This window comes from Salvelinus sp. IW2-2015, linkage group LG4q.1:29 (genome assembly GCF_002910315.2).
Source record: "Salvelinus sp. IW2-2015 linkage group LG4q.1:29, ASM291031v2, whole genome shotgun sequence".
Lineage (NCBI taxonomy): Eukaryota > Metazoa > Chordata > Actinopteri > Salmoniformes > Salmonidae > Salvelinus > Salvelinus sp. IW2-2015.
Window position 1 is genome coordinate 58,772,328 of NC_036842.1, and position 27,129 is coordinate 58,799,456.

General features: G+C 43.6%; 2 protein-coding genes and 1 pseudogene across 3 annotated transcripts; 2 read left to right on the forward strand and 1 right to left on the reverse strand.

The window, feature by feature from the left end:
- The first annotated feature begins 6,313 nt into the window (after positions 1-6,313).
- Positions 6,314-7,793, forward strand: LOC111960965 (secreted frizzled-related protein 5-like). The gene is made up of 3 exons (XM_023983115.1): positions 6,314-6,597; positions 7,042-7,307; positions 7,483-7,793. Exons 1-3 carry the CDS (start codon positions 6,314-6,316, stop codon positions 7,791-7,793), a joined length of 861 nt encoding a protein of 286 aa, XP_023838883.1.
- A 519-nt stretch (positions 7,794-8,312) lies between these two features.
- On the forward strand, positions 8,313-20,245 carry LOC111960966 (prolactin-like; annotated as a pseudogene).
- A 292-nt stretch (positions 20,246-20,537) lies between these two features.
- Positions 20,538-25,858, reverse strand: LOC111962243 (homeobox protein DBX2-like). 2 transcript variants are annotated; one of them, XM_023985184.2, is made up of 4 exons: positions 25,494-25,858; positions 24,078-24,167; positions 21,809-21,993; positions 20,538-21,472 (listed from the first exon to the last, which is right to left on the reverse strand). In XM_023985184.2, exons 1-4 carry the CDS (start codon positions 25,669-25,671, stop codon positions 21,197-21,199), a joined length of 729 nt encoding a protein of 242 aa, XP_023840952.1. In that variant the 5' UTR covers positions 25,672-25,858; the 3' UTR covers positions 20,538-21,196. The 2 variants fall into 2 exon arrangements, with proteins under 2 accessions (XP_023840952.1, XP_023840951.1); XM_023985183.2 differs by having other exon boundaries at positions 25,362-25,858.
- Between the last annotated feature and the right edge of the window lie 1,271 nt (positions 25,859-27,129).

Consider the following 27,129-nt stretch of genomic DNA (forward strand, 5'->3'; position numbering starts at 1 on the left):
AGCATTGGGTCAGAACGGAAAGGTTGCTGGTTCGAATTCCCGAGCCAACTGTGCCCTTGAGCAAGGCACTTAACCCTAATTGCTCCTGTAAGTCCCTCTGGATAAGAGCGTCTGCTAAATTACTAAAATCCTTTCTTATTTTTTATGTACAATGAAAAGACCTTTCAGTTCCTTACTCCCATGGTTTAGGAATTTTGTATGGTAGAGGCAACATGAGTGACTACTCATGAAAGTCAAGCTAACAGACCTACAAGTGATCTATGGCTCCAAATACTATTAATTAGTATCTAAATATAAACAATGGAGTCTTAAGTGAGAACTTGATGACATGGACCGGTTTAATTGTAGAGAAATGGTTGGTAACTTACAGAGCTCCCTCGGCTATTGTGGTACTGGTTCAATGACCAGTTTGTCTGGACCCCTATTGTACACTGAAACCAGCTGTTCACACACTACAATTATGGTATAGGTAGATGCACCTACAAGATGACCATAAACACAAATACTTGTATGCTAGCTAGTCCAACTGTGGTTTTACAGTGAACATACTGGATATGTGAGTGTGCTGTTCCTGTGCATCCCCGCTAGACGTTTGATGGACAGGTGCCCAACAAAACAATAGTCTCCATTATTAGCAGGCAGCTTAGGGCAGTCCACACATTATCAACACAAACACAGTGTCTACAGATGGGCAGGGGGGCCGTTAGAAAGAAAAACAGCTCCCTGCTGGGATAATGGCAGAGGGAGCTTGTTAAACGTGTGGCCTCATTGTTCTGACAAATTGGTCTGTGGCTCTAATTGCCCCTTAGTAGCGCTCCTTCGTCTGAACCCAGGCCCCCGGCTCAGATCAGACGGGCTGGGCAAGCAGTAATCCTTTAGAAGGGGGCTGCATAGCTAGGGCCGGTGGAGCTCTGACTGGAGACTGAAGGCTGTGGGAAAGTAAGGGGCCAGACCGACTGGGCCTGTATTCATAAATCATCTCAGAGTAAGAGTACTGCTCTCAGTTTTGCCTTTAATATCATAAGGAATAAGATGACATGGACAGGGGGACCTGATCCTAGATCAGCACTCCTACTCTGAGACGCTTTATGAATACGGGCCCCGGGGCTTAGCTTGGCTAGCCTGGCATGTCTTCAGCCTCAGCCACTATTCCTTGTGTGTGCGACAGCAAGACTCAGCCCTATTACTGACTTTAAGCCTTCTGGGCACAAACCCATCGAAGATACACATTGGAACATAGTTGTGGAGACAGGCATAATCCACACAACAATTGCATTGAGTTACTTATCAACTGTACTTTCATTTTCTGCTGCCATTAGAAGCTAAAGTCCTGAGAGACGGAGGGAGTGAGAGAGCCAGACCGTCATTAGAAGCTAAAGTCCTGAGAGACGGAGGGAGTGGGAGAGCCAGACCGTCATTAGAAAGTTAAAGTCCTGAGTGACGGAGGGAGTGGGAGAGCCAGACCGTCATTAGAAGCTAAAGTCCTGAGAGACGGAGGAGTGGGAGAGCCAGACCGTCATTAGAAGCTAAAGTCCTGAGAGACGGAGGGAGTGGAGGCCAGACCGTCATTAGAAGCTAAAGTCCTGAGGGACAGAGGCAGTGGGAGAGCCAGACCGTCATTAGAAGTTAAAGTCCTGAGAGACGGAGGGAGTGGGAGAGCCAGACCGTCATTAGAAGTTAAAGTCCTGAGAGAGACGGAGGGAGTGGGAGAGCCAGACCGTCATTAGAAGTTAAAGTCCTGAGAGACGAGGGAGTGGGAGAGCCAGACCGTCATTAGAAGCTAAAGTCCTGAGAGACGGAGGGAGTGGGAGAGCCAGACGTCATTAGAAGCTAAAGTCCTGAGTGACGGAGGGAGTGGGAGAGCCAGACCATCATTAGAAGTTAAAGTCCTGAGAGACGGAGGGAGTGGAGAGCCAGACCGTCATTAGTTCCACTGGATGTCATAAGGTGAATGCACCAATTTGTAAGTCGGCTCTGGATAAGAGCGTCTGCCTAAATGACTTAAATGTAAATGTATTAGAAGCTAAAGTCCTGAGAGACGGAGGGAGTGGGAGAGCCAGACCGTCATTAGAAGCTAAAGTCCTGAGTGACGGAGGGAGTGGGAGAGCCAGACCATCATTAGAAGTTAAAGTCCTGAGAGACGGAGGAGTGGAGAGCAGACCGTCATTAGAAGTTAAAGTCCTGAGTGACGGAGGGAGTGGGAGAGCCAGACCGTCATTAGAAGCTAAAATCCTGAGAGACGGAGGGAGTGGGAGAGCCAGACCGTCATTAGAAGCTAAAGTCCTGAGAGACGGAGGGAGTGGGAGAGCCAGACCGTCATTAGAAGCTAAAGTCCTGAGAGCGGAGGGAGTGGGAGAGCCGACCGACCTCATTAGAAGCAAAGTCCTGAGAGACGGAGGGAGTGGAGAGCCAGACCGTCATTAGAAGCTAAAGTCCTGAGAGACGGAGGGGTGGGAGAGCCAGACCGTCATTAGAAGCTAAAGTCCTGAGAGACGGAGGGAGTGGGAGAGCCAGACCGTCATTAGAAGCTAAAGTCCTGAGAGACAGAGGGAGTGAGAGAGCCAGACCGTCATTAGAAGCGGAGCCTGGACCACCAGTCTGCATCGCAGTGTGAGATCTCTTCTAGTTGTCTGAGAGGGTAGGAGCATCCTGTGGCTGTCTGACGATAATATGACTGTGTTCCTCCAGAACTGCATTGAAATACTTTTTCTGTTACGATCAATATAATCCATCTCGTCTCTTTTCCCCGGAATATCTGGAATCTTTTTTGTACCCTTAATGTGTAATACAAAAGCATAAAAAGTATGCATTTGCCTAATTACTTTTTTGCACAAGCTTTAAAAGAGGTGAAGTTGGCTCTATGATTTAAACGTGTAAATAATTGCCAAGAGAAATCCCACTGGCACAAGCTGGTTGAATCAACGTTGTTTCATCATAATTTGTCAGCATATTGTGATATGGTATCTATGTGGAAAATACAATGATTCTGACATATCATATTTCAGGATTGTCATCAGTAGCTAGGTTTCCATCCAATTTGTGAGAGATTTCCATGTGAAATCTGCATAAAATAATATGCCAATATTGGAATTTTTCTTTATATTTTTCCAGTGGAAAAATGACTCAGTTGTCACACTTGAGTAAAAGTAAAGATAGAGTAATATTAAATGACTCAAGTAAAGGTGAAAGTAACCCAGTAAAATACTACTTGAGTAAAAGTCTAAAAGTATCAGATTTTAAATGTACTTAAGTACAGTGTTGTAAAAAGTACTCAATTGTCATACTTGAGTGAAAGTACAAAGTAAATGTAAACGCTATACATCAAATTCCTTATATTTAGCAAACCAGACAGCAAAATGTCATTTTTTATTACTTGTTTTGACAGCCAGGGGCACACTCCAACACTCAGACATAATTTACAAAGGAAGCGTTTATGTTTAGTGAGTCCACCAGATCAGAAGCGGTAGGGATGACCCAGGATGTTTTCTTGATAAATTAGTGAATTTGACCTTTTTCCTGTATTGCTAAGCATTCAAATTGTAACTAGTACTTTTGGGTGTCAGGGAAAATGTATGGAGTAAAAAGTACATCATTTTCTTTAGGAATGTAGTGAAGTAAAAGTAGTCAAAAATATAAATAGTAAAGTACAGATACCCCAAAAAACGACTTAAATAGTACTTTAACTTAGTACTTTTTAGTTCCCACCAGAGATGTACATCAAAACTGACGTTTGCGGATAAAAGTCTGTGCGTGATGACTTCCTGCACATACAAATAACGTTTGCGGTTAATTTCCTATGTACCGAATGAAAAATACAAGTTAAATGGGTTTCCATGGCATTTTCTACTCCATCGTTTTGTCATAAAAAAACGGTTGCTATGTGCCCACTGTTCTTGGCACGTGCGCTCTAGCCAACAGCTGGCAGATACAGTGCGGGTAGGCTAGTCTACATGTTGAGATTATTATGAACAAGAGCTGTGTTATTTGTATTTGTCAAACGGCAGTCAAATATCGATCATCATGTCACCAGAATAAGACCCTCGATATTTATTTGAAAGGAGCATCACCCTCATCACGTGCATTTTCACCACTCAGTGAAGTTGATCATTATTTATTTCATCTGTAGCCTAATAAACTGCATGGTTTCGCGAGTCGTAGTGGGAGGACCACACATTTCATCGCGTGACTCCCAAGTTTACTTCGATATGATGGTTATTATATCAAAATTGCGTTTCCACCGCAATTTCTCGCATAATTAATTTTCCCGGAACAACAAGATCCTTCCATGTCGAACATATATATATATATATAAAATTGAACGGGCAAATCCTGTCCCCTTCAGCCCAGTTATTACTTTTTTAATGTGAGATAATACATCTGCATTAAATGGTTGGATGGGAACCTGGTTAGTGTAACCAATTTTCTACATAGACAAACCGTGTATGAAATATGCTGGATTTGTGCCTTTGAAACCATTAAAGAATATTGGGCAAATATTGTACAATCCAGGTGTGCAAAACTCTTAGAGATTTACCCAGAAAGACTCACAGCTGTAATTGCTACCAAAAGTGATTCTAACATGGATTGACTCAGGGGTGTGAATACTTATGTAAATTTTATATATCTTTATTTCATTTTCAATAAATTTGATAACATTCTAAAAACATGTTTTCACTTTGACATTATGGGATAATGTGTGTAGATGGGTGATATAAAAAAAAAAGTAATCAATTTTGAATTCAGGCTGTAACACATCACAATGTGGAATAAGTCAAGGGGTATGAATACTTTCTGAAGGCACTGTATAAATGTCTTCTTACGTAATCATAGAAAGCATACATGTTCAAGATAGCATGCAAAGGTCGCAGGTCTGTGGAGATCTTGACAATTGCCATAATAATCTGCGCAGAATCTTGAAAAGCATTGATCACTTACACTGTGTACTTTTAATGTAATCTCAACTGCCATCCAGGTCATTTGGTTGTGCTATTAAATGAAGCACAGTGATAATACATGAAGTTCTTGTATAAATACTAAATATCTGACATTGTATTCCCATTTTAACTTTGTTGTGCCTTTAAATAGTTGAAATTATCACTTTAAAATGAAATGGTGTGACCAAAGTGGATTTTATGTATTTTTTGCAACATAGAGACTTATAGCTTCATATGACTGTTTGTGTCTATCTATGCTGCAGTCGAGTATGATCAGATAGCTACAGTAGGTAGCCAGCTGGAGCTTGCTGTTGTTTAGCATTTGAAGTAGACAGTAATCTAGTATCACATCAAAGCCAGGTGAGAGAGCTGGAAACACTGTCCTGCTAATGGGAGTGTGATCTGTCTGATCAGGACCCTTCTCAGGAAACCCTTTATGTTAGTAAAGGAGGAGACATGAAAGAGGCTCAATATTAAGGAGACTTCCTGTCTGTCTACACAACTCTCTAAAAGGAAATACACTTTTACTCCTGTGTAGAATATGAACTATAAACATTCTTCATCAAATCGTTTTTAGAAGAGTATACATTTGAGAATCTGTCATTACACTACTGTATTTGCCTCTCAAAACAATAAGCTCATAAGAAGAAAAAAAAGTGCAAAATGCATGAATACATAATGTCCAGCAAAGCAGGCTGTGTGAACTAAACAGTACGGTAGCTATGTCTAGTGTCTAGTGTGAAAGTCATGGATTTTCAATGGTGAAATGGACTGGGTAGAAACAAATATAATAGTTTGCTTTGGTTGTGATTGCTCTCATAATGCCCTGGGTGTATTAGTTTAACATTTTTATTGGGATAGTTTTGTGGAGCTGTCATGTTGGACAGTCAGCTGTTTTTCAGGCAACAGTCAAAAGACCCCTTTCAGTTTAAAACATTATTTTTGTAACACTATCAGTGTTGAAATATAAATTCCTTATCAGAGATAAAAAGATAAAAAAATTAAATAAAAACACGATATTCAAACACCTCACAGTTCTAAGTGTTTGAGGGTGAAAATGTCAAAAGGCCTCATACCTACAGTGTAAGAAAAAGTTGTTAGTTATACAGTACCAGTCAAAAGTTTGGACACACCCCCTTCCATCCACCTATTACCCCCCTCTCTGTCTACATTCATCACAAAACAAGCCATCGTCTCCTCTCACACGCCGTCTCAGTCTCTTTGATGGGTAGTTGATAACAGTCTGATTGGGCTGGGCTGACTGCATATATAGAGGAGACCACTGGTACAGAGAGACATTACCTCTCCTACAGAAACAAGCAACAGCAGCACCCACCTTCTCGTTTGGATTCTCACTCAGGACTTTGTTTCTCTTCACTATGGATCTCCTCACCGTAACCCTGGCTCTCTTGGTTCTCCTGACCCCAGCCTGGGGCTTCGACATGGGCCAGTCGACCCGGTGCGTGCCCATCCCCCACCAGATGAGTGTGTGCCAGGACGTGGGCTACTCAGAGATGAGGCTGCCAAACTTCCTGGGCCACAGCAGCCTGGAGGGCGAAGTGGTTCCCCGCTCGGAGGACTGGAGACCCCTGCTGCAAACTGGCTGCCATCCCCATGCCCAAGCCTTCCTCTGCTCCCTCATCGCCCCCGTCTGCCTCGACACGTACGTCTATAGCTTCTGTTAGCCTTTTACCTATTCATGTCCTCTTCTACCTTTGTATGTTCTTGCTGTGCGTCCGTCCGTCCGTCCGTCCGTCCGTCCGTCCGTCCGTCTGTCCGTCTGTCCGTCTGTCCGTCCGTCTGTCCGTCTGTCTGTCTGTCTGTCTGTCTGTCTGTCTGTCTGTCTGTCTGTGTCTCTATCTCCATACTATGCCTCTCTCATCCTTCTCTGTCAATCTGGCTGTTCTTTCTCCTGTGTTTGAGTCGGTCTGCCTAGTTCCTTCCCACTTTCTCGTGCTAACTCCTTCTTAAGAGGAATCTATCCACTACTCAATTTTCACCCTCAAACTATTCACACCAGTGTGTGTCTACAGTGTAACATTCCTTCAATTTCCAGAGAGTGCCCACTGCGTTCGTAAATGTAACCCCGTGTCTCTCCCATCTCCAGGTTTTTCCAGCCGTGCCGTAGCCTGTGCGTGGCCGTCAGGGACAGCTGTGCTCCAGTACTGGCCTGTCAGGGCCACGTCTGGCCAGAGGCGCTGGACTGTGACCGTTTCCCTGCCCAGGAGGACATGTGTCTGACCCCCCACCCCAAACACAGCAACAGCCACCTCGCCAAAGCATTGCCTCAGCCTGCATGCCAAGCTTGTCCTTCCGTGGAGGAGCACCCTACACTGAAGACAGTTCTGGACGCTCTGTGCCAGGATGACTTTGGTAAGCATGTGCAATAATGTACTTTATGCCTGCGCATGTTTCTATTGATTAGTGTGTTACGGAAGTGTATTAATGTTATTTTGTGTGTATATTTGTGTGTGTTTGTACTATACATATGTGTGTAACTCTGTCCAAGCTAGTGTACTCACCCTCTCTCCTCTTTCTCTTCCCCCAGCTGTAACAGCCAAGCTGTCTCGCCGGCGCCGGCCCTCGGGGGAGCCAGAGTTTGAGGTGGAGGGTCGGGTGGAGTTTATCCGCCAGGGCCCCCTGCTTCCCTACGACACCCAGCACCTCCTCCAGCAGTGGCTGCTCATTAACCTACGGTGTGCCAACGCCCTAGTCCGGCCCGGCCGTGCCCAGCTCTACCTGCTGACTGGGGCGGTGCAGCCAGAAGGCACCCTGGCCCTCACCCACCTCTTCCCCTGGCACAAGAAGGACCACGGCATCGCAGTGGCCACACGCAAGTGGAAGCACCACAAGTGTTGAGTGCCTGGACGATGTATAGGAATGGAAAAACCTGAGCTCTGATGAATCTGTGTTGCTTAGAACGGCATCCTTACTCACACAAGCCAGGACTCGGCATAATATCAGTTTTCTTGAAAATAATTTGGTATATGGCCTAAGTATATGACGTTTTCTGATGTTACTGACTTGATGCAGAGGAGCGTGGAGTTGGAGCTGGACTCTCTCACTGACATGACCCTCTGCTTCCCTCTGCTGCTCCTTCACAGTAGCTCAGCTCCGTCTGAAAGCACACAGCAATAGAATGCACTCTAAAAACTGTACATAGGAAGAGCTAAATGTAAATGATTTCTAAAGAGTATTCTTTTCTATTTAGATAATGCCGTATTTATGTGTTTTGTATGTTCGATTTGTCTGTTAAGTCAGTGAAAAGGATATTATAATAAAATATTTACCGACCGTATTTCGACTGAAGTAGTGTTGGTTATTCTACTGTCTATGATTGATACATTTGATTTAAAATAGCCGAATAGCTGGACTCTTATGGCTAAGGTGAGTGCAGAATGTTTTTTTGTTTTTTTACATGTCCTTATAGTGTAAGATGTCCAATGGATGATGAAAATACCATAATATACTGTGTTATTATGTACAACAAACAAGTATTGCCTGAATACACTTTTCAAGTTAATACAATCAATCAATCAAATGTATTTATAGAGTCCTTTTTACAACACCAGTTGTCACAAAGTGCTTATACAGAAACCCAGCCTAAAACCCCAAACAGCAAGCAAAGCAGCTGTAGAAGCATGGTGGCTAGGAAAAACTCCCTAGAAAGGCAGGAAACTAGGAAGAAACCTAGAGAGGAACCAGGCTCTAAGGGGTGGCCAGTCCTCTTCAAGTCTCCAGTCATCTAAAATGGTGTAGAATTGCATAAAATGTGTTTATAAAAGGCCACATTTTTGGGGGGAACCTTGGCAAATGTTTTTCTGCAAGCACCTCACGCTACTGCTCTATGCCAGTATGTAAAAGCGATGATAATGCATGCAATGCTTTATAATAAAGGTGATCTTTTTTTATGCATTTCGGTACCTCGGTGCCCTCCAGGTCACCTCCCTCTCGGGCTCACTTTTTGTTCTGGTACCTCCCAGTCTACAAATGAAGCACTGAATCTGTTACCTCCACTGTACCACCACCAATTAGGTCATATGATGTCACATAAGGTCACATTGGTATTAGGGATGGAGTGTTTCGAGACTCACACATGGACTTTGTTTGTTAAGGATTTGGAGGGATAGTGTGCAATGTGAGTTCTTTTAGAGTTCTTATGCAGTTCATACCAGGTCATACCAGACTGTGGAGGGCCAGTAAAACTTTATTTCAGGGCTCCATTAAAATACATTCATTAATTTCTGCTGACGCCATTGTGATCTGCCTGATTATCTGTCTCTCTCTCTTTTTCTCTGTCTCTCTTTTCTGATGCGATGCCATTCCGCCTGGTTTCCTTCTGTCCGCCCCGGGGTGTGAGGAGTGGATATGACAAACAGAGACAAAACCATAGCTTTATTACCCCCTCCTCATGTTTAATGAACAACGACGTCATCATACAGTCATAGTCATAGAGTCCAGTCATGTAGTCCAGACAGATGCCTGGAAGGTCAGTGACAGACCACTGCTGACCAACCACAACAAATGTTAACCCATCAACAGAACTGGCAACCAATCGGACGGACCATGAAGCACAGTAAGAGCTGGATGTAGTTTTAACTTGGATTTCCAGTTTACATTTGCTTATGATTTGGGTATCTCCAACTGACTTTTTCCTCTTGCTGTTGCTTTCTCTTACATTGGCGTGGGTTGTTTTCCTTGTCCTGGTATATGTGGACCATAAGGCTGGCCGGGCCCCCATCTGTGCCCATAGACAGGCAGGGTGCCATGCACTGTCCCTGGCAGACCTTTTCGACAGGGTATTCAGCTGTCTGCCAGAATGCATGGTATCTCCAGCGATCTACACTCAGAGTCGCTCCTCTATTTTAGTCTCCTCTGCCCTCCTTTCTCTTGCTCGTTCTCTCTTTCTCTCACTCTCCTCTCTCAACTTTGAGATTACATCATTACTTATTATCTACTTATTATCCCCTGTCCCTCATTTTTATCATCCTTTTCTCTTATTTTACATCTCTTCCAAAGGAGCAATATTTCCTCCCCATGAAAAACCACATTAGAAAACGGAAATGCCACAGCTTTCACAAACTTACACCGGATGACAAAGAGAATGCACAGAGACTAGCAGTGAGCCTAGCACTTTATAGTCTAAATCAGGGGTGTCAAACATACGGCCCGCGGGCCGGAACCGGCCCCCAAGGAGGTTCGATCAGGCCCGCAGGATAATTTGAAAGTGGAAAAAATGCATAAAAGACATGGAATTAATATTTTTAATTCGCTGCAATTCATGGATTGTCCGCTAAGGGGCGCACTCTTTCCATCAGAGTAGAAGACAAGCCGCATCACTGAGACAGACTGAAAACAGCAGACGGTATCAATGCGCCATCTGCTGCTTGTTACGACGTTGTTAATACCTTGGTCTCTACCTCTCCGCTACACCCTCATTAGCCAAAATGTCGTTATCCAAACGGAGAAAAGTAGATAAGGAGTGTAGAATTTTCAAAGAAAAATGGACCACGTCCTATTTATTTACAGAGATGCACGGAAAACCTTCGTGCTTGGTGTGTTTGCAACAAGTTTCGGTATTGAAGGAATATAATATTCGACGCCACTACGAGACTCATCACAGCGAAAAATATGACGGCTTGCAAGGACAACTGAGAAGAGATAAGATTAACGAATTGCTGGCGGGTCTGAGGAAACAGCAGTCAACTTTCATCCAGAGCCGAGAAGTCAGTGAAGCAGCGGTAAAAGCCAGCTATATGATATTTTGGTTATTTATAGCAGAGTATGGTATAATTTTAATGGTCCGGCCCACTTGACATCTCCCTAGGCCGTATGTGGCCCACGATGCGAAATGAGTTTGACACCCCTGGTCTAAATGTTGTTTTGTCTGCATGTGTTTAAACTCTCTCTGCATGTCTCTTCTGCATGTTCATATCTGCACCCTTCTGTATCATGTTAATATAGTGACAATTTTTACTTTTTTTTATTTCACCTTTATTTAACCAGGTAGGCCAGTTGAGAACAAGTTCTCATTTACAAAAGCGACCTGGCCAAGATAAAGCAAAGCAGTGCGACACAAACAACAACACAGAGTTACACATGGAATAAACAAACGTACAGTCAATAACACAATAGAAAAAATCTATATACTGTGTGTGCAAATGAGGTAAGATTGGGGAGGTAGGGCAATAATTAGGCCGAAGTGGCGAAGTAATTACAATTTAGCAATTAAACACTGGAGTGATAGATGTGCAGAAGATGAATGTGCAAGTTGAGATACTGGGGTGCAAAGGAGCAAAAAAAAAAAAAAAAATATGGGGATGAGGTAGTTGGATGGGCAATTTACAGATGGGCTATGTACAGGTGCAATGATCTGTGAGCTGCTCTGACAGCTGATGTTTAAAGTTAGTGAGGGAGATATGAGTCTCCAGCTTCAGTGATTTTTGCAATTCGTTCCAGTCATTGGCAGCAGAGAACTGGAAGGAAAGGCGGCCAAAGGAGGAATAGGCTTTGGAGGTGACCAGTAAAATATACCTGCTGGAGCGCGTGCTACGGGTGGGTGCTGCTATGGTGACCAGTGAGCTGAGATAAGGCGGGGCTTTACCTAGCAAAGACTTATAGATGACCTGGAGCCAGTGGGTTTGGCGACGAATATGAAGCGAGGACCAGCCAACGAGAGCATACAGGTCGCAGTGGTGGGTAGTATATGGGGCTTTGGTGACAAAACGGATGGCACTGTGATAAACTGCATCCAATTTGCTGAGTAGAGTGTTGGGGGCAGTCTATGACATCGCCGAAGTCAAGGATCAGTAGGATGGTCAGTTTTACGAGGGTATGTTTGGCAGCATGAGTGAAGGATGCTTTGTTGCGAAATAGGAAGCCGATTCTAGATTTCATTTTGGATTGGAGATGCTTAATGTGAGTCTGGAAGGAGAGTTTACAGTCTAACCAGACACTTAGGTATTTGTAATTGTCCACATATTCTAAGTCAGAACCGTCCAGAGTAGTGATGCTGGAAGTGCGGGCAGGTGCGGGCAGCGATCGGTTGAAGAGCATGCATTTAGTTTTACTTGCATTTAAGAGCAGTTGGAGGCCACGGAAGGAGAGTTGTATGGCATTGAAGCTCGTCTGGAGGTTAGTTAACACAGTGTCCAAAGAATGGCCAGAAGTATACAAAATGGTGTCGTCTGCGTAGAGGTGGATCAGATTATCACCAGCAGCAAGAGCGACATCATTGATGTATACAGAGAAAAGAGTCAGCCCGAGGATTGAACCCTGTGGCACCCCCATAGAGAATGCCAGAGGTCCGGACAACAGGCCCTCCGATTTGACACACTGAACTCTGTCTGAGAAGTAGTTGGTGAACCAGGCGAGGCAGTCATTTGAGAATCCAAGACTGTTGAGTCTGCCGATAAGAATGTGGTGATTGACAGAGTCGAAAGCCTTGGCCAGGTCGATGAATACGGCTGCACAGTATTGTCTTATATCGATGGCGGTTATGATATCGTTTAGGACCTTGAGCGTGGCTGAGGTGCACCCATGACCAGCTCGGAAACCAGATTGCATAGCGGAGAAGGTACGGTGGGATTCGAAATGGTTGGTGATCTGTTTGTTAACTTGGCTTTCGAAGACCTTAGAAAGGCAGGGTAGGATAGATATAGGTCTGTAACAGTTTGGGTCTAGAATGTCTCCCCCTTTGAAGAGGGGAATGACCGCGGCAGCTTTCCAATCTTTGGGGATCTCAGACGATATGAAAGAGAGGTTGAACAGGCTCGTAATAGGGTTGCAACAATTGCGGCAGATAATTTTAGAAAGAGAGGTTCCAGATTGTCTAGCCCAGCTGATAAGTAGGGGTCCAGATTTTGCAACTCTTTCAGAACATCAGCTATCTGGATTTGGGTGAAGGAGAAATGGGGAGGTTTGGGCAAACTGCTGCGGGGGGTGCAGGGCTGTTGACCGGGTTAGGTAGCCAGGTGGAAAGCATGGCCAGCCGTAGAAAAATGCTTTTTGAAATTCTCAATTATTGTGAATTTATCGGTGTTGACAGTGTTTCCTAGCCTCAGTGCAGTGGGCAGCTGGGAGGAGGTGCTCTTATTCTCCATGGACTTTACAGTGTCCCAGAACTTTTTGGAGTTTGTGCTGCAGGATGCAATTTTCTGTTTGAAAAGCTAGCCTTTGCTTTCCTAACTGCCTGTGTATATTGGTTCCTAACTTCCCTGAAAAGTTGCATATCGCTGGGCTATTCAATGCTAATGCAGTACTCCATAGGATGTTTTTGTGCTGGTCAAGGGCAGTCAGGTCTGGAGTGAACCAAGGGCTATATCTGTTCCTGGTTCTACATTTTTTGAATGGGGCATGCTTATTTAAGATGGTGAGGAAAGCACTTTTAAAGAATAACCAGGTATCCTCTACTGACGAAATGAGGTCAATATCCTTCCAGCATACCTGGGCCAGGTCGATTAGAAAGGCCTGCTCGCTGAAGTGTTTTAGGGAGCGTTTGACAGTGATGAGGGGTGGTCGTTTGACCGCAGACCCATTACGGACGCAGGCAATGAGGCAGTGATCGCTGAGATCCTGGTTGAAGACAGTAGAGGTGTATTTAGAGGGCAGGTTGGTTAGGATGATATCTATGAGGGTGCCCGTGTTTACAGATTTGGGGTGGTACCTGGTAGGTTCATTGATATAATTGATATAATGGCAACGGAAGGGATGGCTGCCGTTTTACGGGCTCCTAACCAACTGTGCCATTTTTATTTTTGCATTGTTTGTAACTTATTTTGTACATAAAGTTGCTGCTACCGTCATTTTTGACTGAAAAGAGCTTCTGGACAGCAGAACAACGATTACTCACCTCGAACTGGACAATGTTTTTTTCTTTAATGAGTCCGACGTGAAGGATATACTGCTTCCCGGAGACCAGGCCCAAATTACTTTAATTCAGTGAAGAAAAGACAGAGATACAGGGGACGAAGGTCGGGGTGCCTTCTGAAGATTTGTAGGTAAGTGAGTAAATTGCAATTACCATCGGTTCTATTGGCCAACATGCAATCACTGGAAAACAAACTGGATGATCTACGGTCGAGACTATCCTACTAACGGGACATTAAAAACAGTAATATTTTATGTTTCACCGAGTCGTGGCTGAATGACGACACAGATAATATAGGGCTGGCTGGTTTTTCCGTGTATCGGCAAGAAAGAGCAGCTACGTCTGATAAGAAGACAACTGGTGCGCAATGTTTACTATTAAAGAAGTCTCGAGGTATTGCTCGCCTGAGGTAGAGTACCTCATGATAAGCTGTAGACCACACTATCTACCAAGAGAGTTCTCATCTATGTTATTCATAGCCGTCTATTTACCCCCACAAACCGATGCTGGCACTAAGACCGCACTCAACGAGCTGTATAACGCCATAAGCAAAAGAAAATGCTCATCCAGAAGCGGCGCTCCTAGTGGCCGGCGACTTTAATGCAGGCAAACTTAAATCCGTTTTGCCTATTTTCTACCAGCATGTCATATATGCAACTAGAGGAAAAAACACTCTAGACCACCTTTACTTCACACACAGACATGCATACAAAGCTCTCCCTCGCCCTCCATTTGGTAAATCTGACCATAATTCTATCCTCCTGATTCCTGCTCTCGAGCAAAAACTAAAGCAGGAAGTACCAGTGACTCGCTCAATACGGAAGTGGTCAGATGACGCGGATGCTACGCTACAGGACTGTTTTGCTAACACAGACTGAAATATGTTCCGTGATTCATCCAATGGCATTGAGGAGTATACCACCTCAGTCACCCACTTCATCAATAAGTGCATTGACGACATCATCCCCACAGTGACCCACAGTACGCACAACCAGAAGCCATGGATTACAGGCAACGTCCGCACTGAGCTAAAGGCTAGAGCTGCTGCTTTCAAGGAGCGGGACACTAATCCGGACGCTTATAAGAAACCGCGCTATGCCCTTAGATCAGGGGTGTCAAAGTCAAATGGACGGAGGGCCAAATAAAAAATTTAGCTACAAGCCGAGGGCCGGACTGTTCGAATGTTCATTGAAAAGTTTTTAAATGACGCATATAGTCTAGTGAACCTAATTGAACCTACTGAAAACCTAACAAATATATTCCAATATGATCAGATAAATAAAGCAATATTTTCTTATGGCTCTGTCAGTAATCTTTAATTTTCAACAGACACAAAAGACAAATTTCCTTTATATAAAAATCCCCATAACATGAACATTAAATGAAAGAAACCGGTATTCAAGGCACCATCAGTAGCCTATATTTTCTATTTTAGCAAAAGTGGGCTAAATTTACTTCAAAGAAAAAAACAATAATAGCAATTTTCTATCATCCACTCAACTGGGAAATATTTTTAAAATATGAATTGGATTGAAATAACAATAAAATAAAGTGCAAAAATCTATTAATCAAAAACACAACACTTTTGTTTAAGGAGAAGTAACATGCAGTGAAAACAAATATTAAACTTTAACTTTTAAACTTGAACTGAGTAAAAACTCTAAATATGTGATTGGCACAGTAATGTTCACTTGTTTTGAGGTTGAGGGTGATACTTGGTGGTGTCCCATCTTTTCCACAAGTTCATCAATGTTCGGGGTAAGGCTCTGAGCTGAGGAAATCCTCAGAATTGAGTGAGGTGTTCAGCAGTAAGTCGACTTCTGTTGTGATGTTTTGTTCAGGGTTCATCAAAGAAAACAGTTGTTCACACAGGTATGTGCTGCCAAACATAGACAACGTTTTGAGCAGCCTGGATGCGCAGCTGGGCATTGTGTCGGGGAGGAAACGGGCGAACTCCGCAGCACCCACTGCCGCATATTTTGCCCTCAGTGCATCATTGCATTGGAGGTCAATCAACTCCATTTGGAGGTTGGTGGTGAGCTTTCCACGTCAACAGCCAAATGGGTTACCGAGCAGTTCCAACCTGCTTTTTTGTGCTTCAAGTCAGCAAAATCGGCGTCGAAAGTCAGCGGCAAGCATACCTATTTTATCAGCCAACTGTGCGCTCGGGAACGCACTGGTAGAGAGCTTCTCTTTCATGGTCTGGCAGCTGGGAAGTGGCTCAAATTTTCTTTCCGCATCTGCGTCTCCCACAGAGTCAGTTTGGTTTTAAATGCCTTCACTGTACTGTAAGCATATCAGAGATGACATGATCCCGACCCTGGCCAAGCTTGCAAGTTTTTCATTGGCATTTTTTTCAGATGAAAACTCGTAATGTTTTCACACAGAAAAGCCATTTCACACAGAAACATTTCGTCTCGGAGTTGTGTTGTGTCTTTCCCTTTGCTGTCCAAGAACAGACAAAATCTCCTCACGAAGCTCGAAACATCTTTGAAGCACCTTTCCCTGGCTTAGCCATCGCACCTCTGTGGTGATAAAGGCAAATCACCATGCTCCGTTTCTAACTCCGTCAGAAATGCCTTAACTGGCGGTGATTCAAACCTTTGGCTCTGATAAAGTTAACTGTGCGCGTGATGATGCTCATTACATGCTCCATTTCAAGGCTTTACCGCACAACGCTTCCTGGTGTATGATACAATGATAAGCTGTCAGCTCACCTGTCGCGTTTTCCTCTTGCATCTTTTCCCGTATCTTCGCCACCAGTCCGCTCCTGTGTCCACACATCCGCAGGTGCTCCGTCGGTTGTCAACCACGAGTTTTTCCAGGCAGCTCCATCTCATTTACACATCTTGACACCTCTTCAATACAAATCATGCCCCGTAGTTGTGCCATGCATAGGACGTAAAGCCAAAAACTCCTCTGTCACGCTTAGGCTGGAGTCCACTCCGCGGATGAAAATTGACAACTGGGCAATGTCAGAAATGTCGGTGCTCTCATCCACAGCCAAAGGAATATGCAATGAAATCTTTTCCCTTTTTCACAAGCTGCTCTTTTTAGATTGATGGACAACTGGTCTACTCTTCTCGGGCAATGGTGTTTCTGCTCAGACTCAACATTTAAAAAGAGTTTGCCTTTTTTCTGGGCAAACTTCGTCACAAACTTTAATCATGCAGTTTTTGATGAAATCCCCCTCCGTAAATGGCCGGGCTGATTTAGCGATCTCTCTGCCAAATAAAACTGGCCTTGACAGCAGCCTGGCCTTGTGATTTGGCTTTTTTGAACAGAGCCTGTCGAGATTTGAGGCCTCGTTTTAATTCTCTGGCCTTTTGTAGCCTTTGTTCCATGTCCATATTCTTGTTTTTGTTCCGCGTGTTTCGTTTCATAATGTCGTTCTCAGATATACTCTTTCAGTACCGCCACTACTTTCTCCACACAGAAGACACACAGGTTTTCCAGCTCCTCTCGTTGAAACATATACTCCGACTCCCACCTTGTTTGAAACCCCCGGTTCTCAGTGTCCACCTTCCGTTTTGCCATTTTTGATGGGTATCTGAAAGTTAATTTTACTGTGATGCTGACGACTGCTGTGCCAATAAATATTGAAATGAAGCAGCCTACTGCTCGGTGCGTCACCGTTGCATTGTGGGAAATGTAGTATTGGTGCGTGTAAAAGATCTGCGGGCTGCCGGCTTGCTGCGGTCTGCGGGCCGGTTCTAATAATAAATCAAGATCATCCCAGGGGCCGTAAAAAACCTTCTCGCGGGCCGGATGTGGCCCGCGGGCCTTGACTCTGACATATATGCCTTAGATGAACCATCAAACAGGCAAAGTGTCAATACAGGACTAAGATTGAATGTAAAGTACTTAAGTAAAAATACTATATAGTACTTCTTAAGTCATTTTTTGGAGTATCTGTACTTTACTTTTGTGATAGAAAAATGACATATTTACCTGATTTGTTTGATATTAATAGTTAGCGATTAATACTTAACAAATAGGACATTTCTGTTCTGTTTAATTGTGTGTTTCTGTAAAGAGATGGTTTCCACTCCAGCTTCCTGCAGTTAGTCTGCGAGAGATAGCTTGAGCTGACAATGACTTGGTGATACAAACCTAAAAGCTGGCATTCCATAGACAAGATGTGGTGTGTGTGACCCAATATAGAGATAGCCTGGAAGAGTTTAGAACAATGCCTCATTGTCTCATCTTCCTGGAATCTGGGAAACTAAGCCGGGTTGGGGGTAAAACACCATCCTGTGTAGATAACCAAGGTGGCTTATGGGAGTTGGAACCAGTCTGACTTAGCATTTTTAAGTCTTATATAAGGTCTCTGTTTTATCATTATCAGTTAGTCAAGACTGTTGGGTTGACAGTTTAATTATTGCAATAATTAATCGATATTGAATAAAGATGATTGTTTGAAGAAATGACAAAGTCTCTCTCACTTGAAAAGAATATTCCAACACACTTTACTATTCATATTTATAAATGGTGTACTTTTTATTCCATACATTTTACCTGACACCAAAAAGTACTCGTAAGGGCAAGCAACAACACATCTACCACACTGATCCTCAACACCGGGGCCCCTCAGGGGTGCATGCTTAGTCCCCTCCTGTACTCCCTGTTCACCTACGACTGCGTGGCCAAGCAAGACTCCAACACCGTCATTAAGTTTGCTGACGACACAACAGTAGTAGGTCTGATCACCGAAAATGATGAGACAGCCTATAGGGAGGTCAGAGACCTGGCGGTGTGGTTCCAGGACAACAACCTCTCCCTCAATGTGAGCAAGACAAATGAGTTGATCGTGGACTACAGGAAAAGGAGGGCCGAACATGCCCCCATTAACATCGACGGGGCTGTAGTGGAGCGGGTTGAGAGTTTCAAGTTCCTTGGTGTCCAGATCACCAACAAACTATCATGATCCAAACACACCAAGACAGTTGTGAAGAGTGCACGACATGACATTTTCCCCCTCAGGACACCCAAAAGATTTGGCATGGGTCCCCAGATCCTCAAAAAGTTCTACAGCTGCACCATTGAGAGCATCCTGACCGGTTGCATCACCGCCTGGTATGGCAACTGTTCGGCATCTGACCGTAAGGTGCTACAGAGGATAGTGTGTAGTACATCACTGGGGCCAACCTTCCTGCCATCCAGAACCTATATACTAGGCAGTGCCAGAGGAAGGCCCAAAAATCCAAGTCAAAGACTGGTCTCTCTCTGCTACCGCATGGCAAGCGGTACCGGAGTGCCAAGTCTAGGTCCAAAAGCTCCTTAACAGCTTCTATCCCCTAGCCATAAGACTGCTGAACAATTAATCAAATGGCCACTCTGACTATTTACATTGACGCTCGCTATTTATTACCTATGCATAGTCACTACCCCTACCTAAATGTACAAATTACCTCGACTAACCTGTACCCCCGCACATTGACTTGGTACGGGTACCTTCTGTATATAGCCTCATTATTGTTATGTAATCTTATTGTGTAACTTTTTTGTATTTTTTTACTTTAGTTAATTTAGCAAATATTTTGAACTGTGTTGTTGGTTAAAGACCCGGTAACGTTGTTGGTTAAAGTCCCGGTAACGTCTACACCTTTTGTATTCACCGCATGTGACAAATAAAATTTGATTTGATTTGACAAGTGGTAGTCTCTTGTCTGCCTGCTCTGTATAGTACTGTAGAGTAAAGTTGACCATAATTGATTCCACTGGTATAAGTGAGTAAAACTGACTCACCTGGACAGATGAAAGTGTAATAACTATCAATAAAAGTTATTGTCTGTATCTGACTTGGACCCAGCCGTCCCCCCCTTCCTGCCAGAGAGAGGAGCTGACAGAGGTCATCCTGAAGCTTCTGGGGGCTTGGGGAGAACCCCTGTCCCAGCTCCACCACAGCATGGCTCAGGGCCAAGCTCAGGCTCAGCACCAGGACCAGGAGTTTAACCACTACAGCTCCAACAAGTCTCTGGCGATGAGCGACATGCTGCAGGAGTTACAGAACGGAGTGGAGAGAGTGGCTGAGAAGGTAAGAGTCAGACACTGTGCGTGTGTGTGTGTGTGTGTGTGTGTGTGTGTGTGTGTGTGTGTGTGTGCGTGTGTGTGTGTGTGTGCGTGCGTGCGTGCGTGCGTGCGTGCGTGCGAAAGAGTGTGACTACTATGTGCATACAGTACTTCCATCTCTGCAGCCTGTTGTCTATAGTGATTTGTATCCCACAGACACGGTCTCTGTATGTTTATCTGCCTCAGATGCAGTTGCTGGGAATGATCAGTAACTCTCTGAGGCCCTGGCTCATCCCCCCTCCTCCTCCCCCCCACCTCGGAGATTGACCCCATGGACCACCAGTACCTCCTCTACTGCTTCAGACGAGACTCCAACAAGGTCCAGAGCCGCATCCTCAAGTATACCATCCTCCCTGAGCAGGGCTGTTGAGGTGTGTCCAGCCGTCCAAACCACAATCTATCATCCGCTCTGGTTGCACAGTTCCAGCATGTCATCTGACATTCGCTATGGTTCATTTGCATACGGTTACATTTATTGGGCATTTTATATTTGTAAAATCTGTCATTTATTTGATATTTTCCCTGAGGTCCTTGGTTAAAAGCACTATCTTTAGTGATGAAGTGTATTTTTGTAAATATTGAAGACTAACTTATTAAGTTTGTCTTGTACTACTATGGGATGCTCAGCGTCTTGAATATTAACATGGAATGAAGAAATCAGCATTTAATGAATCATTTTATTTACAGATTTTTTTTCAGTTAGGAGTAAAACAAACATTCTGAACACAATATCACATGTTAAAGCATTTACGCATGGTTGTGTGTAGCTGACTAACCTTCAATGTGTGTTAATATACAATGTATGGTCTAATAAATGTTTTGTTTTTGAGATTTGTATTGATCATTCAAAAACGCTTTCCAAAAACACATTCAAAAACACTTTTAGTCAGTCTACAAAATGTTGCTACACAATAGCAACCCACACAATATTAAAATGACAAGTATTTTATTGTTATGGAGTGTTAGTCGTTTTATCCAATGCTCAGACAGTCCCTTTTCAATCATGCCTCACAACACTGACCCTCATCTTCCCACTGGGCACAGACGTCATTTCAACTTCTAGTTTTGGTTTACATTTGGTTGAGTTGTCAACTAACATGAATTCAATGTGAAATCAACAAAAAAAATGACCATGCCGTTGGATTTAGGTAAAACATTGGATGAAAAAAAGACTAAATTGCCTTATGTTGATGACTTTTTTCCAATCCAATCAGTTTCCACGTTGATTCAACATCATGTATAATTTTTGGTTGAAATGACGTGGAAACACCGTTGATTCAACCAGTTTTTGCCCAGTGGTTTCTCTCATTCTTTCATCTTCTCAGGGGTCAGAGGTCAAAGTGTGTCTGTGCAGACTCAGTGGCTGTATCAAAGTCACATGTTTCTTGCATGGCTCTTTCTCTATGGTAACTCCTGTTTCCCTGTCCCACTGCTGTGATGATGATCTGTCTAATGCCGTGCCCGTGCTCTCTGGTGCCTCCTCTTCCTGTTTGCAGCCCCGGGACATGAGCTCCTCCATGGGGGAGCGGCCGCTGTGGGCCTCCTTCTCCTTACAGTTCCTCCACTTCATCCTCCGGTTCTGGAACCAGATCTTCACCTACAGTAGACACACAGGTCAGTGAGGGGTTCAGACTGAGGTGCCATTCGTTTTGTTTAGTCAAATCTAAGTCTATGATACAGCAGAGAGCATGATCTATTTGATCTACTTACAATTATCACAGTAGTGAAAGCCGTACTGTAATAGCATTTTAAGATGAGGAACACTTACAATAGAAGTGGCTCTAGATATTTACTAAATCTAGGCTGGAGCACCCAAATAATATGTGTTTGTATGCAATGAAGAGGTGAGATGAGAAGGCCTATAATGTAGCATGTGATGTAAAATGAGGTTGTTATGGGCACCGACCTAGACAGGAGATATATGGTATCCTACCTGAGACTCCTTCAGGCTGAGATCTGCTGCCAGTTTGTTCCTGTCTGTCTTGCTGATGTACTTCTGTCTCTTGAACGTTTTCTCCAGCTCCTTCCTCTGTTCCTCAGAGAACACCGCCCTCCTCAGGATCCCTCGCCGGGATTTGGGGCTCGTATCCGGGGACCACATGGGAATGTTGGCTCCCTCTGGAAGGTCAGAGGTCAAAATCATTCATATTAATGTTTTTATTCCATCTAATAATAACCTGAAAGGGAAATGTCACAGGGTTATGGATGAGTTAACTCATTTGCATTGACGTATATTCTCTGTTGCATGAAGGCAATGGCACATTGCACTACTAGAGACAAGTACCAATTATTGAATATGGAAATGGGTCTAACTTAAATAAGGTCAATAACAAGCATGCATTTGAATAAGAAAATAAATGTATTATATTTCCATATCAAGCGTACCGAAATAGAAAATAATCCAAATAATAAATGGGAAAATTATCTGCAGCCTTATTCTGGTTTATCATGTCCAGTCCAGTCCAAAGCACTGAATATATCCTCATACTGATGATAAAAGGCAGACTCACTCATCCACTAAATGGCTCACTTCCTGACTCACTATCTACATGGATTGTGCCCATCTACTGTAGCCAATCTTATACACGCTTACTCTCCACTTGCGTCAATCTGTCTAATTTAACAAAATGGGGGTGACTAAAGAGAGAATGGAGACCCGTTTTCACCGGGGAGAAAGGGATTTGGTGAACTCTGAGGAGCAATCCCACGCTGCCTCACTCACAGGTGCACGCACAACAAAAGTCAAGTGGAACAATTTACCAAATACCATTGAGCAATGCCTTTTTAATCTGTACGACAAATCTGCACACAGACCACCTCGGGGGAGCGAGTAACCGGTTTAGACATGCTCCTCAGGCCTCCATTGGGCCTCAATGGCTTCCACTTAAACGGACGATTAACAGGTCACTCCCGGGGGCTACGTGTGTGTCTGCCCCCTTGGTCTGAGCTCACAACCCTGAGGAACCCACCACAAAAGAGACTGTTTGTTGAAAGGCCACTACTCTTGCTGGCTCAGCGCTCCTCACTAAATCTTTTCTCTTGCAGGTATGGGCCCGGTTCTATGGGAAGATGAGCTCGAATAAGTCTATAAAAGTCACTTTCATTGAGTTCTTTATGTTCCATTAAGGGAACTTTAAATGGGCAGGAATGAGAGTGAGGTGACAGGAGAAAGGAGGGAGTCGGGAAACTGGGTTCTTTGGCCACACAAAGGGTTAGTGGGCTGTTCCCGGGCACAGCCCCCTTTCTGCAGAGGAATGGCTGTGTTTTCTGTGTTTTTGTGCTTCGCAGAATTCATTGCTGCGGGGAAAAATTGCAGCGGGGTCGCGTGTGGATGGTGGAGTGAAAGTGCCGATTGGTCACGGCCGGGCATGGCATTGTCCTGTTGCTGGGCACTGTGGGAAAGTGTCAGCCCACTAAGAGGGACCAGGGGGTATTTACTGAGGGATGCTATTTGCTGCCTCACTTGTCAGAAGTCACAGGACTTAGCAACTAGCATCACAACCCTGACAGAAGTTAGGATAAATCGATGTTGTCCACATAATGAGACGTTCCCTATGAAAAGGTTAGTACAGACTTCGCAACAAATGCAATTACATAATATAATTCAGATCCATATTCCAGGGGATATAGATTCTGGTTTGATCTACATTTTTCAGATAATCAGCTACAGGAAATCATCTTAAGAGCATCATTATAAACACAAACAATCCCTTCCTTTGGCAGGATCATAAACAGTTTCCTCAGACTGGACCAATTATCACAGTTGGATCAACTATCAGCCAAGCGTTCCTTTTTGCTGAGGCTGAGCTCAATGCCACTGAGAGGCAATAAAAATGTCACACCGAGACCAATAACAGACTGTTACAGTGGCATCTCACTGATCATTACAGTCCTAATCTGACAGAGACAAAATGTTTATTAGCTCTGCATATTTGAGTGAGTCGGTGTGTGTATCTATATGAGTGCAAATGGAGGCCTCTACGGCCATAAAAGCCCCCCCACCACCGCTCCATAACCTCCTCCCCACCCTACTCCCTGGGTCTAAATAGCTGTGAATGGTCATGAATAGCAGTGCAGAGAGTTGAGTGGAGAATGAGCTCCCTGGCATTGCATCAGTAATTAGCCGTAGAGAGTATAGGAAACCCTGCTGCTAATGCTTAGAGAGGAGCTGAGGCATCGCTGATGAAGCATAAAACACTCACCGGAGAAGACAGACGGAGGGCTGGACCCACCACAGCACACTGCTGCCAGCAGATACTGAGGGCCCCGTAGAAACACACTGCTCAACAGGCCTGTAGAGAGGAGGGTGGGAGGGAGTTTCATTAAATTACACTGTAAATGTATAATAAATGCTGGCAGGTGAAAATCCATGAATGAACTGTGGTGGAAGTATATATATTTTTCTGCTAAACCATCCACTCAGTGTAAAAACAATTACATACATCATGTTTTGAGTAGCCAAATGATTATCGTCTGGAAATGAAATGTATTAAAAATAAATTAATGGCTGTAGTGAAATTAAATGTGGTAGAACATAACAGCATTTGGTTATACAGTATGTCATTAAAGGGGCAATCTGTAGTTTGCTACATTCATTTTTGGACTTATAAATTAATGATACACACTCAATGATTCTTTAAGAATATTATATATGTCTCATGAGCTTAGTTCAACTGTTGTACCCCATCAGAAAACAAAATATAAGCTTGTCTTATTTGTTAAAACTATAATTTGATAGCATGGACGGTTAGTCCTTGCATCCATAGCTCTGTCTAGGAATTTGAGAGTGGTTACATTTCTCCAGACCTATCCCTCAGCTATTTACCAAAACAAGGGCGGGGACATTTCTTTGTTATTGTTTCAACTGTTGATTGCCGTTGTAATATTCTGCTTTGACTGGGATTAACACAATGTTTTACATGTGTAGTGCTATGTTATGTCTTATTTCTTAGAATAGATCTTAAACATGAGCCTTCTTCTGTAAACGTTTTGATAAATACAATTTCTAATGTTTTAGAATTATATTTACAAAAAAGAAAGCAAATTAAGAAAAAGCCAGTACAGTGCATACATTTTTATCTGATATTATCTTCCTAAAAATAAATATTATATCTGAACTGAACACAGGAAAGACAAATAAAGTAAGATATTGTAGTGTTTGCACTTCCTTAAAGTAGCTTTTTAATGATACATCTTTATAAAAATGTTTTATGTTATTTCTGGAAATACACTAAACTTGATTGACTCTGAATGATTCAGATCATGTTAAATAACTGGTTTGGTCAAATGGGAAGAACATCTTTTGTCATTAGACAAGATATATTCAAAAAAGTTTGTTACAATCTATACACTAAACAAAATCAGAAACGTGCATTTTCCCCAAGTGTGGTTTCAAATATCTACAGTCTAGATCTCACAATCAATAATATGATAGAATAGCATACATAATACTCATCATGATGTTTTGTATCATATGAGGCTTTTACCTGAGTGTGACCGAGGAGGAAGCCCCCTGTCTTTGACTCGTTTACAGTTCTGACTCTGGCCCTCGTAGACAACATGCTGAGGGCCCCAGGTTCTCCTGTGGTGGCCGGTCAGGGGACCCCTGAAGAACCCACCTGTTGGTCCATCTGAGTTGGGCGAGGATGAGGAAGAGGACGGCCCCGCCGAGCGCAGCAGATTGTCGATGAGGAAGCTCTTCCCTGATCTCCCAAAGCCTGGGTGAGTAGGTGAAACTGCCGCCATATTCATGCTCTTCTTCCCGCTCTGCTTCTGTCCTGCGATCATCCCCTTCATGTGACCCTAAGGAAAGCTCCCTCACTCACCTCACAGCACAGCAGTCACAGGGCCAAGTAACACAAGTGACTCCAGTCTGAGCTATAATCCCTCCAAGACTAAACAGGGCCAACTTCATTAAAGTACCAGGAAAACAAAAGTTCTCTCTAACTCTCTTCTTCTCTGCTGTCCTTCTCTTCTCCAGGGTCTGCAGTTTGCTCCGGGGCTGCCTTGTGATTGGCTAAGAGGCTCTAATGTGATTCTCAATTCAGATAAGACTGGGTCCGTTCTGGAGTGGCAGAAGGTGTGTCCGTCTCCATTCATTATGTCAACTTGCCTATTAAATGATAGACACCCGAGACAATGGACTGCTGGCCAAAGTTTAACGTGGACCAAATGTATTTCTCAGTCTTGCAGTAAATAGTTTTCTATTTTCTGCAGCCACCTTCAGAGCACCCATTGTGTCCCATAGAAAGGCATGGAGGCAATTAAATAGTTGCAGCTTCGTTCACACAGTGCATAATAATGTTATTTGGTTTGGTTTGATCTAGGTCACCGTTTGTGTTAAGTTTGTTGCACGACGACCAACGAGGAAAAAAAAGTTAATTCCCACATAGAATGTGATTCTGCACATTGCGTTCTCATTAATACATGTTTCAAAAGTCAATAATTGTATAATTATTCTGATGGTGTAATACTGTCCAAGTGTGACATAGAACTGAAATATCCTTGACATTTAAATGAACATTTTTCCCCCTTTGTTTTCTAGTCAAATGTCAAACTTATCAGGTCATTCATATTCAACTTCTGACTCTATGAACTCAAACCAATTAATACCTCTTTCAGTTTGCCTCTGTAATGTCCTAAGTGCTATTCCCCAGCCACTTCCCTCCTCTTTTCAGTGACTATTTGGACCACTCCACTATGGCTTGTCACTCACACATTTGACAGGCCTATTGGTTCCTGCTTGAGATAGAAAATTACTCTGCCCCCGGTTGCCAGATTCTGTCTGTTTAAAAAAAGACTTACCGTCCAGCTTGACAGAAATATGCACAAAGCTGATACAGTACTGTATGTGAAGGATCTACAGCAGTTAACGCCAGGTTCTGATGTGGACGAAAGGGAGAGACTTTGTAAGAGATCAGAACTATAGACTCTACTCCTACTGTACTGTGGAGTTGAAATATCAAAGATCAAATTAAGTGGTTATGTGGGAAGAATTAGACTAGCGGCTGCAGTTTATCACTGTATATAATATTGCAGCGAATTCCATAGTAGCCAAACTGGGACTCAAACCCAGACCTGTTGTTATACATTCATTGAATTTCAGAGGCACAGTTGAAGCCTACAGACACACAAACACAGTGAGGTTGCGTGTGGTATATATTAGCCAATGGGTGGCTGGCGTCACGTGTAACCATGTAACCCTGATCTGACTGCTCCTGCTAATGATACTCAGCCTCATAATAGAGGAGCTGG

Bases quoted from the DNA above. Each gene is read 5' to 3' on its own strand.
- LOC111962243 (XM_023985183.2), bottom strand. From the start codon at position 25,671: ATGAAGGGGATGATCGCAGGACAGAAGCAGAGCGGGAAGAAGAGCATG. The intron at 24,168-25,361 runs GTAAAAGCCTCA...TCCTCTCTACAG, and splicing joins TCCTCCTCGGTCACACTCAG to GCCTGTTGAGCAGTGTGTTT. The intron at 21,994-24,077 runs GTGAGTGTTTTA...CTGACCTTCCAG, and splicing joins CCCTCCGTCTGTCTTCTCCG to AGGGAGCCAACATTCCCATG.
- LOC111960965 (XM_023983115.1), top strand. From the start codon at position 6,314: ATGGATCTCCTCACCGTAACCCTGGCTCTCTTGGTTCTCCTGACCCCA. The intron at 6,598-7,041 runs GTACGTCTATAG...TCCCATCTCCAG, and splicing joins GCCCCCGTCTGCCTCGACAC to GTTTTTCCAGCCGTGCCGTA. The intron at 7,308-7,482 runs GTAAGCATGTGC...CTCTTCCCCCAG, and splicing joins TCTGTGCCAGGATGACTTTG to CTGTAACAGCCAAGCTGTCT.